This window comes from Protopterus annectens, chromosome 11.part0 (assembly GCF_019279795.1).
Source record: "Protopterus annectens isolate FY-2018-M chromosome 11.part0, PAN1.0, whole genome shotgun sequence".
NCBI lineage: Eukaryota > Metazoa > Chordata > Ceratodontiformes > Protopteridae > Protopterus > Protopterus annectens.
Window position 1 is genome coordinate 831013813 of NC_056745.1, and position 12052 is coordinate 831025864.

Genomic DNA, 12052 nt, shown 5'->3' on the forward strand with positions numbered 1-12052 from the left:
CCAGCCAGGTATGTCCATAGCCTTAAGCAGCATCCTACCATCACCCAGAATGATGCCTCAATACAAACAGAAAATGATTGACTTTAACAATTTGATTAGTTTCTGGTGTCATTCCAAGGGGATCCAGTACCTGATAGCCTGGGAGGACATGATTAACAGACCACGATGCTTTTCCAGAGATGGCTTTCTTCTGTCTACCCTGGGCTTCAGACTTCTGGCAAAGGCTCTTGCCTCCCCCCTTAGTGTCTTTTTTAGGCAAACTCTTGAGCACAAAATTGCCAACATGAAAAATTCTTCTAAATGAAATGTCAAGGTTGTGCTACTGAACGCTAGGAGTCTTAGCATGAAATTGCAGTAATTGCAAGCATTCCTTGCCCTAGAAGATGCTGACACTTGTGCAGTCAGTGAAACCTGGTTCAAAGCTGCTGACAGCACCCCAGCCTTACCAGGTTACTCATCCTACCATACTTTCAGACCCCAAACAAAGCCAAAGGATGTGGAGTTTCAATATTTATCAATGACATACACACCTCCAGGTTGGTCAAATGGTATGATACACAGGAGACATTCCAAGTGCAGTTAACTGTAGACAAAACACTTATTCAAATCATAGCTAGCTACAGACCCCCAACCATGACTCAGGACGTCCACTCCACCTATCTCGACTTAATTGATTCTATCAAGATTCAATCCTCTACCCTTTTCCTGGGTGACTTTAACTACCCAAACATAGAATGGAAGACCTATTCTAGCCCAAACATAAACACCCAGAGATTTCTCAACTTCGTCAATGTCAATGCACTGGATCAGCTGGTTGACACCCCCTATGAGAGTGGTGAAAATATCCTGGACCTAGTCCTAACCAACATAAACAGCCACTGTAGCACCCCTACAGTGTCATTTTCCTTGGTAAGATCTGACCATAAAGCGATCACTTTCAAAGTTGCCATCTCCCCTGACCTCCACTTATCAGGGTCAAACAAAAAATATTTTCAAAAGCTGACTACAATCTCCTCAAAGCAGGTATAAGCAGCTTCACAGCCACCATCCCTTCAGTTGATCTAGCACTAATGGCAAAGTCTACACCAAAAAGGTATATGAGCACCTACACAGTTGTAAGGACTCAGCAATACCTTACAGGACCAAATAATCTTCCTCTAGGAAGAGTAAACCTGTCTGGTGGACAGCAGCAATATACAAACTCTATAATAATAGGAAAAAACTGCTGTCCAAGACCAAAAATAAGCAGGTGCCAAGTTGGAAGCAATCTCTCCTTTGTCTGAACAAGCAAATAAGGTCACTGGTGAAATCCTCTAAGGCTAACTTCGAGTTCAAATTGGCCACACCCACTAAGGACAATCACAAGGTCTTCTTCACATACGTCCACAATCTCAAAGATAACTCCCAAATATGCTCTGAACTGATGGTTAATAACACTGCTTACACAAACGCCATAGATATAGCCAACCTGCTGGCAGACAGGTTCAGTGAAAACTTCACCACCCCGTCCCCCATCAGTAAACCAGGACATCCCCAGTACCTGTCCCCCTCCCCTCATCACCAGGGAGCAGGTCTTCAATGCCCTCTCAAAAGCAAAAAATACAGTCTCCATGGGACCCGATAATATCCCTGGCAATATCCTACATGAACTCAGGCATGAGTTCTCAGCTCCATTAGGCACCCTATTCAACCAAAGCCTGAGCACTGGCTTCATTCAGCCAAATGGAGGACAGCCACTGTCAACCCTCTACATAAAGGTGAAGCATCCACTAACCCAGGCAATTACAGGCCCATCATCCTAACTAGCCTGATCTGCAAGGCCATGAAATGCATTATCATTGACCTTATAAACAAGGACATTGGCAATCTCCAAATTTATTTATTTTACATTTGTTGACCAGGACAGTCCAACTGTATACATGTCCATTTTCATAGGAGGCCCGGGGAGAAAAGCTCCAAAGGTAGTTGCATAAGCAATCTTAATAAAGTACAAATTAAACAAAGGTAATCTTAATATAGTACAAATAAAATACAATTTACAGACTCAGCTGAGGAGTAAAAGTTATACAATCTCACAAACTTCTAATCTGACTTAACAATTAAAACAGTTGAGTTCCATTTACAAAAAATAGTAATGGTACACTAGTAAGACTAAATATTTAGTCAGGCTTGGAGCAAGGACATAACCATTGAGACTTGAAATACTGCTTGACAGTTTTCTTGAATTGAGACAGGGTGGTGTCTAGGGTAATGTCGGCAAGTAGTGAGTTCCAAGTTTTGCCAAATGCTTGACCCCACACAGTTTAGTTTTGTCAAAGGGAGATCATGCCTGTTAAACTTGGTCGACTTCTTCAGTCACCAAAGCCATGGACGAAGGGAAGACCATGCACACTGCCTAACTTGACCTAGTCAGAGCCTTCGATACTATTCCCCACTCGGGCATAATAGATAAACTCTCCCAGCTAGGCATCAACCGTATGTTACCAGATAGGTAGCTAACTGACTCACTGATAAAACTCACTCAGTCAAAATAGAGGAATCCACCTCTAGTAGGAGACCCATAACAAGCGTTGTGCCCTAAGGAATGGTCTTGGGGCCTCTACTGTTTAGGATATACTTTTCTGAGGCACAAGCCAAAACCAGTGTTCTGTGGCTGACCAAGTTTGCAGATGACTGCAAGCTGGGTGGTGTCTTTAATTCCCATTGTGATGTGAACATCCTCCAAAAGGGCCTTACCCAAACTAATGACTAGTGCCAGAAGCATGGCCTGAAACTGAATGCCAAGAAATGCATCATTATCCCCTTTGGGGAAAATGGCATCCCCACTAATTATCGCATTAATAACAACGTACTAAGCATGCAATCAGTCATGAAGGACTTGGGCACCAAAGGTAGATAGCAACTTGACTTCTGACCACCACATTGCCTCCGTTGTACGAAAGGTTTTCTACATGGCCACTTCATAAATAAGGGTATTTCATCCAGGAACAAGGAATTCATAACATCCCTGTACTCCTCCTTTATCAGACCCATTATCGAGTACAAGCCCCCCTCGGCATGTACCTTGCCAAGCTGGAGAGACCACAGAGGTTCCTGAAAAGGAAAATCCAGGGTCTCAAACACCTATCCTATATTCCTCCACTCAGTCTCGTACAGACTGCTCAGAGGTGACCTGTGTCTGGCATATAAGGCCATCTCAGACCCAGCCTTGATGGAGTTGCTGCATATCCGTAAGTCAAACTCCAACTGCGCAACCCATATGCAAGTCCTCAACCTGGTCTGTGACATAGACAGAAGTTGTTGGCGGGACAGATTTGTGTCCCAAAGACTCCCCCACCTGTGGAATAGACTCCCTCTCCATGTCAAGCAGAGTACCTCTCTAGCCCTCTTTATAAGGAACCTGGACAACTGGATGGGAAACTGAAAATACACCCCTGGGATCCCACCTGTGTCCCTGCTGGACAGGGGAGATAGGTGCTGACATTGTGGAAAGATGGGTGAAATTCTTGCCTAGGCTTATAAGAGCCTTCTGCCCAATAGCCTAGTATCATCCTATGAACCTATTTAGTGTATGGTAATGTTACTGAATTGCCTTATTTGAAGGAGTCTGGTAAAGTATAATCCAAGGTGGAGTAGAGCTCTGAATGATAATGATACATAGGTAGTTCTCAGACCTGATATGCATACAGTACCAGAGGCAGGAGCTCTATCTGGCAGCAAGGAACCTATTCTTTATACATCTTCTACAACTGGGAGTTATCACACAACCGTATAATATATGTCAACAGGATCACTAGTGCAGGATTCATATAAATATAATGGAAGAGTATGTGCAGTGCAGCTTATAGGTTCCATAAGGGTGGGTGGCCTACAGCATTCCCTGCATGAAAACAGAGGTAAACTGAGGCATACTGCTGTGGTGGCTGCTGACCTGGTACATCAACCTTTAACCTCCCCAGACAAAGGCTGAAATGTATAGAAATATACTGCATAGTGTAGCAGTAGTTACATGTGCAGTGGCCACACACAGGATGTTGCCAAATCTAAGAAATTCCTAATACATTTCAAACTAGCTGCAAGACCCCTTTTCAAACAACCTCCTCAAATACTGTACACAGCCACAGTGCTCTTCTACGAATCCCAGCCGGAATCTGGCTGCTCTCAAAATGGAAAATGCTGCAATTACCTAAGCAGTTAGAAAATGTACTGGCTATACTTTCTTCTCTGTCGTAAATCAGACAAACAAATGATCAAATCCAAATTCAGCTTTATTAAAATGCTTCTACGTAAACAATGATTACAATAAAAAAAAAAAAAAACAGTGCGAGTGAAAAAAGAAACTGCTCAAAGTCTGTGGTAATTAAATCAGATTATATGCAGAGTAAAAAGAAATTGTAAGGACCTCTCAAAACCAGCTAATACATGGTACTCTCATCCTCTCCAAAGGTTCCAGAGACCATAAGCCTGATGGCAAGAGGGACAGGCATACAATCAGCATAGCAATTCATCATTTAAAATACAGTTGCCAGACAAAAAACATATTTAGCATTCCCAAACCAACTCAGCTGATGATGAGAAGTCAACATTTTACTTTAAAGGACATTAGATAATTATGGACCTAAAACTCTCAAAGGTAGTTTCTTCCAGTTGATAATTTAGTAGTTAATACAACAAACCTGAGAGAATAAGTATTAAGCTTAAGTAAAGAGTCAAAACTAGTTGCTGCAGACTACTCATGCAATCTCAACACAAAATTTGTAGGCCATTATGCCAGTCAGCAAAAATAAGGCTGATCAGCTTATCTTAGCTTATGACAATCAGAAGTCATGATTTCTAGTGGTTCCAGTTGTAATTCTAGCAAACCATTACATGCCCTCTACAAAACACTAACAGCTGAATTTAGGAGACAAAGACAGTTCTAATGCCCCAAACACAGACAGTAAAGGAATAAGTTTTCTTCAGCTAATAAAGAAAAGACAGGTGGCACAGAACTAGCAGTTTCAATGTTCCCAAGTTCATAGTTAAGAACTAGGCTAGCTGCCCTTGCAGGCTATTTTAAGCCTAATGAGTTTCCCTTTTTGTGCTCGAACCCATTTTGTTAGAGATTGGTCTTACCCATCCCATGGTTAATAAATATATATTACCCCTAATCAGAATAAATGGGATTATACCACAGGTAATTTGAGGTGACACCTGCATGGGATAAAGCATTTAGGAATTGCCTTTGTCCATTAGTAGTACAGGAGGCAGTCCTAGGGAAAATGTACTGTTTCCCAACGGCAGATCAAGTTGCACTTGAAATTAGCTAGAAATTAACTTTGTTTTATGTGAATGGCAAGTCTTTTCCAAAGTGACAGTATCATCTCTGAGATATACATGTCCCTCCAAACCATTCTGTTGATGTTGCAGAACAGATTTAAATTCCTAACCAAGTATTTCTGATGCCATATGACTTGTTGATGAGCAGTAAATCCATTAGTACTGGGTTGGAGGATACCCTATATGACAGACAAAGGTCATGTCTTAGCAGTCTGTAGGATCTCAAGTACAGTGACAGGGCTTTCAATCAGTCCATGTAAAACATGTTGTTTAAGCCTTGTATCCTTTTAGTAACGTATCTCTGTGGGAGTTCCAGTTGTTGCACATGTCTGGAAAGAAACATGCCAAAAGGGGCATTATATTCAATGATTGGCCTAATGAGGGCTGAGCAAAGGGGGGCAATGACATCCCTGGATCTAGATGCAATCCCTTTGCTTATAAGCTACACAATATAAAAGGACTTTCTTACAACAGACATATGTTGGCTAAAAGTTGGGGCACTTTCCACATAAGTTCCCAAATCCCAAATAACAAGGTCAACAATCTTAGGGGTGCATTATCAATGAGGTAGCTGCCTGGGGTAGAAGACTTCCCAAAGGATACAATAATGCATTTTTTGGCAATTGGTTTCAGGCCATGATTTTGGCACCAGTTACTTATTTGAGACAAACCTTCTTGGAAAATGGCCAAGTCATTTGTGGATTCAATGGCTGCTCTTAGCTTGCAGTCATCTGTGAATTTAGTCAGCCAGAGCCCTTTGGTACTGGCTTGTACTTCAGAAAAGTAGATGCCAAGCAGGAGGGGTCCCAGCACTGAACCCTGGGGGATTCCATTGGTGAGTGGTCTCTTTGTGGAGGCAACTTCTCCTATTTTGATTTCCTGCATCCTATCTGTGAGCCAACTGGCAATCTTGTGGGTGACACAGGAGTTTATTTAGCTTTTCTACTATGCCTGAGTGGGGAATTGTGACAAACGCTTTGGCAAGGTCGACGTATGCAGTGTATACTGTTTTGCCTTCATCCATTTCTTTGGTGACCTTCTCAAAAAAATCCACCAGGTTGAGCAAGCATGACCTGCACTTAATGAATGAGGCGAGTCCATTGCTTGGAGGTTCCATATGTCCTGATTGATTAGTTCCATGATAAGTCTTTCCATGGCTTTGTATATCAGGCTGGTGAAACTTATGTGTCTGTAATTTCCTGGGTCTGTGGAAGGTCCTTCCTTATGCAGAAGAATGACTATAGCTTTTTTTCCATTCACTTGTTACAAAGCCTGCATGGAGGCTGAGACTGAACAGTGTTGTTTGGAAAGTGACTAAAGCATGTTTCATGCTATTTAAGATGCATCCAGGGATATTGTCAGGACTCATCAATGAGTATTTTTAGTTTTTGATAGCACTTTTAGGACTTGGTCTTGTGTGATAGCTGGAGGGCAGCCAGTTTCAGGTGTATCTTGAAGGGCAGATGGAGGGGTGAGTGGGTAAAGTTAGAGCTAAATTTACTGGCCAGTAGGGTCGCTATATTTTCAGCCTCAGTATAGGTAACATCATTCACAATCAGCTCAGTGCATTGCTGCATTATGCTTTTGAGATTATAAACACAGCTAAAAAGTACCTTGTGATGGTCTTTGGCTTGGGTAGGTATTCTAGCCTCAAACTTGGCTTTGGTGGATTTTTATCAAGCTCCTGAGTTGTTTGCTTACTTAAGTAACAAGGACTCAAATATTCTGGGAATTATTCTTTTTACTTTTGGTCAAAATTCATTTCCTTTTATTATAAAGCCTGTTGATATCATGGCTCCACCATGTGGGTTTGTTTCTGGGGTTTGCCCTGCACTTGCTCCTATGGAGTGCAGCTGCATCAATGCAGCTGTTTACATGCTGGTATAATGTGGTGGTGTACGTCTCTGTGTATACAGTTTAGATAACTGGGTTTAGTGGGGATCTGAAGCTTGCCAATGTATCACATAGGAGAAGGTAGCTTATCTTACAGAAATTTCTAAAGGTATCTTGTGTGGTAGGGATTCATAGTTTCAGTTTTATTTCGAAGGAGACTGTTTTATGTTCAGACCTAACAAGTGATGAATATATGCAAGGGATGGTGCAAGATGCCCCCATATTAAAAAGGACAAGAGTCAAGATGTCATTCCTCATAGTGGGAACTCTTTGTTCCAGGGTATTTGAATTGGCAATGTCCAGGAACCTCTATGCTTATACATTAGTGGTGGTGTACATATCCCAGTTAATAGCTGGATAGTACAAATTGCTTACAAAAATGGTACTGGGTTTGTGACACAGAGAGTACTATAGCTAGCTAATATATGGTATAGGACCTTTCTGATTTTGAACTTCTTGGGCTTCCAAATCAATCACATTACAGCATACTTCGGCCACATGTCCCTTCTGGTAAGAAAAAGAAAAAAGAAAAAAAGTCAGACTGAGGCTGCTGTATGGTGTGACTGCCTTGCAACACACATATGTCTTAAGTTTACTATTCTTCTTAATCTCTACTTTGGTAAATAGGTTGTAGTCATGCTTAAAACTGGAAAAGGCTTATCAGTGAACAGTCAAATCCATGAATAATTTACCATAGTCCACATGTTATGGGCTGCCCTACCTCTCTCAGATGGATGTATTTCCCTGTAAGTGTGATCAAAATCAAAACAGTACTACGCACAACACACAGGCTGCCATACATCAGAAAATGCAGATGTTTTTCTGCAATAATCACACCATACAGATCACCAAAGAATCTTAAGTCCCAAGCAACTTCACGGTCATGGGACAAAACATGCCAGAGGACACAACATGTTTATTGCAGTAAGCCACACTTGGAAAAATGTCCTATGGAAGGTTAGACAAACAAATGAAAATATGCTCTCACATCAGGATAAGTAGCCAAAACAAATGAACAAAATGTTTATAGGTTCATAGGTTCATACTAGGCTATCTGCCCGAGGGCATTTACAAGCCTAGCCCATAGTTTTTGTTGTGGCGCCACCCCTTCTTTAGGGGAACTATACCCATTATTTTTTTATTTTGCTGTTGAGCAGTGAGTGACACTGAAATCCTCCGGGGGTATCTGATCTCCCATCCATTGGTCAAGATTTCTCTTGAACAAGGCCAGCGGTGCTCTGCCTCCCTATACTGGGATTTTATTCACCAGATTTTAGAGTCTTGGGTTGGTGATGAATTCCTCCACCTCATATCCCTATAGCATTAAATGTTAATTAAGTCTCCCTGCTTTAAGGCTCCCCACTTCTTGTTTTGAGGATCTAGATTTTTTCAGATGTTTGACATGGCCTTGTATGTTAGGCAAAGGTCACCCTTGTACTCTGAGGTCACCGACCTCTGAGACTGAGCTAGGCTGGGTTCTAGAGGTGGGCCAGATCGGACAGATTTTTGACCCTTCTTCCTTTTGAGAGGAACTTTTGGTGGCCTCTCCAGCTGCCAATGTCGTCTCCAGAGACTGGTCAGATGGGCATTTTATGACTGGAAAATGTTTCCTAAACCTTCAGCAAACAATCAAGGTGAAACAGAGCTGTGTATGATGTGGCCTTGTAACTATTAACAACTTACTGCATGTAAAGTATTTGAACAGTTACTGTACTTATCAAATATATGTAACCAAGTATGATCACCCTAAACTGTCACCCTAGTCACTTACACTGAGCTATACTGCAGAAAGCATGCAAGCTATGTAACAAAATACGCACCTAACTGGTTGCTTAACTCAGCATCATAAAACCTGATGTAGTCAACCACCAAAAATGATAGTGTACATTTTCCTCTAAAGTTTGCAATCACAGTAAACATTCTCCATCCTCAATTGTTTTTGTCAACTTGTATTCTAATACTCTCTTGTTAGCTTCATAGTTTTTGAAATGTGGAGTCTTTCCTCTGTATCTCCCTTACAACTGTGCCCCTGACCAATGGAATTTACTTGGCCACCAAAATGAAATAAAAGCAAAACAATGGCGAAAGTAAGACTGCTATATTACATAACCATTTCAATACTAAGGAAACGAGTGAGAGTCTCTAAATTTAGCAGATGAAACCAAGATGAAGCAGAAGCAACAGGAAGGAGGATGTCAGGAAAAGAACAGGAGAAAATGGTTGGTCCCTTCAAAGTATAAATCATCCTAAGTAGTACTTCAAAAAATTAAAAATGTACAATATATTAAAAAAAATGTACAAGGCAGTGGGGCTTAATGAGATTCACCCTGGAATTCTTGGAGGACTGGTAATATTATTAATTAATCTTTTGGCAAATTGTGAATGGAAGGTAAGGTTCCTGAAATCTGGAAGAGGGCATATAAAGTTCCACTCACTACAGCAGAAACAAATAAGGAACTGAAAACTGCTGACCTAGCAATTTGACATTAGCTGTAGAAAAAATTAAAGAATCACTTCTGAAGGAAATATTTTAGAACATGTGAAAGTCAGTGGATCAAAGAAACCTAAGAAACATGTTTCACAGCAGGAAGTTCAAGGCAGAGAAATCCAGTGAGATTCTTTTACTGTTAACAATGACACTAGATCATAGCAGGCTGCAAACGTGGCCTACGCTGACTATAACCCAACTTCTGAAATTTAACTGCAGAACGTTCAAGGGCAGACTAAAAGGCTTACTGGGTCTTTGGATTGTGCCAAGGGAAAATTTTGGCTAGGTCTTAGGATATAGAGGACCCTAATAAATGGAGTCCATTTAGAAGAAATGATGGTTAACAGTGGCTAAATAGCACTGGGACCAGTTCTTTAAAATGTCTCCATAAACGATGCTAAAGCATGTCTGCAACAAAATGTTTGCTGCTTTACTGATAACACAACAATTTGCAACATGATTGCTGAACAAGATATCCTTAAAAAGATGAGCACAGTTTTTGTACAGATAAGGAAATGGTACAAAACATAGTTATTAAATTATATAAGAACATGAAATTAATGCATCTGGGAAGGAAGCATACAGCTGACAGACAGACAACTAGGTAGAAACAAACCAGAAAAAAGTGAGGAAAGGAATCTGGGGTAGCATTATTATATAACTTAAAGGAAAGTAAGCAGGCAATCCAGAGGCCAAGCAGGTACCATACTTCAAAAAAATGTAAACAAACAAACAAACAAATAAATAAATAAATGGTGTACAAGAAGAAAAAAGGCACACTTTGAAGAACCAAGATGGATAGCTTTGGAGGGAGATTAGAAAACATTATTTCACTGAATGAGAGTGGGTGACTGCAAATCCGGGAAAGGTAGAATAGTCAGAAACAATTAATTCAGAATTCAATAATGCATGAGACAGACAATGCAATTCTTATGTGTAGTGGGAAAATTGGTGCGTTATGTAGCTGACTTGTAATAAATGTCTGTCTGTTAAACCAGTCTGGTAAGTCTATCTATGCTGCCTTTATCAGTACAACTAAAATATTCTTCATTTCAAATGAGAAATAAAACGTGCCCTATCGATATAACACAAAGTCTTCACAAAGCTTTGACCGGGTTCCCTCCTTACAAAGGATGTCCTAGAGAGAGGTGCTCTTTGCAAACCTAAAACTGGATGAATATTTGTATTTCCTCTTTATTCTATGTGGGGTACCTGAACTGAAAGCATCCTGTTGCAACTTACGTTCTGGCACTGATCTTGACTGAGGTACTGCATTTTACATGCCAGTAATAAGACGCTGCATACTGTGATATAGTCCACAGCTACTTAAGAGTCAAGTGCTGAAGCAGTAAGATTGGCACATTACATTGCAATTCCAGCAACCTTTCAGAGCAGTACAAATATGATAAACATTAACAATTTTTAGGCTAGATTCTGAGACCATGACAAATTTAAATAGGACTCAGTAGCTGTTAACTATGTTAAATATTCTGTGACCTTCACTTGTGCTATCATTTTCTCATTCTTATGATGATGATTTTTTCTTCATCTCTTTTTGTCTTCTGTAATCACAGCTAATGCATAATAAATTCTGAAAGCTGGAACAAATTGTGTGACTGACTGTTTGTAAAAACATAATTTTACACCTGCCAGAAAAAAAAAGTCTTTTAGCTTAACATTATTAAGAGTCCCTTAGAAGAAGGGTTTAGTCTGACAGATCAAAAAAATAACCTGCATTATCCATCTTCAGGCTCTTCAGAAGATCCTTTCGTATTGGATGTTTAGCTTTAAAGCAAAGTCTGTGGATGTTTGAAGGGGTGTCATCTCCTGAAAGAGTGGTGAGGTCAATGCATGTGACAGCCTTAATTAACCATGCAGCCTAAAATTAAACACACAAAAAAAAAATTAGAAACTACAAGAAGCCAGCAAATGTATTTGAACAGATTTATGTACTTTAAGAAACTCAAATAAATGTTTAAAAACAAAATATAAAGTCTTACTATGAAAATGGACCACTGGTGCTGCGGTAGCGTTGTCACCTCACAGTAAGACGCTGTCCGGTTCGATTCTTAGATAGAGCATCTTCTGCGTGGAGACATGAGTGAATGGGCGTACCTTCAATGAAGGTTGTGCGTCAGGGCTGGTAACTCGGCACGTAAAAATCAACTACCAATCATTAGCGGACTGGAGTTCCGCTGTGGCAACACCTAACCGGGAAAAGCCGAAAGACTCAACAACAACTATGAAAATGGACCACTGGCTAAGCAAAGAATTAAAACAATATTAGAAAACTTCATAAAAATAATCTGAAAGACTTCTCATCTTAAATTTGCTCTTTTCCCCCCACTCCCC

At 40.5% G+C, this 12052-nt stretch overlaps 1 protein-coding gene across 2 annotated transcripts in view; it reads right to left on the minus strand.

The window, feature by feature from the left end:
- DERA (deoxyribose-phosphate aldolase) overlaps positions 1 to 12052 on the minus strand; it is an 828148-nt gene that overhangs the window by 704878 nt on the left and 111218 nt on the right. For both annotated transcript variants that reach the window (XM_044088239.1, XM_044088240.1), the window contains exon 3: positions 11432 to 11579. In XM_044088239.1, coding sequence (XP_043944174.1) covers positions 11432 to 11579 — 148 coding nt within the window. The remainder of the gene's footprint in view (positions 1 to 11431; positions 11580 to 12052) is intronic.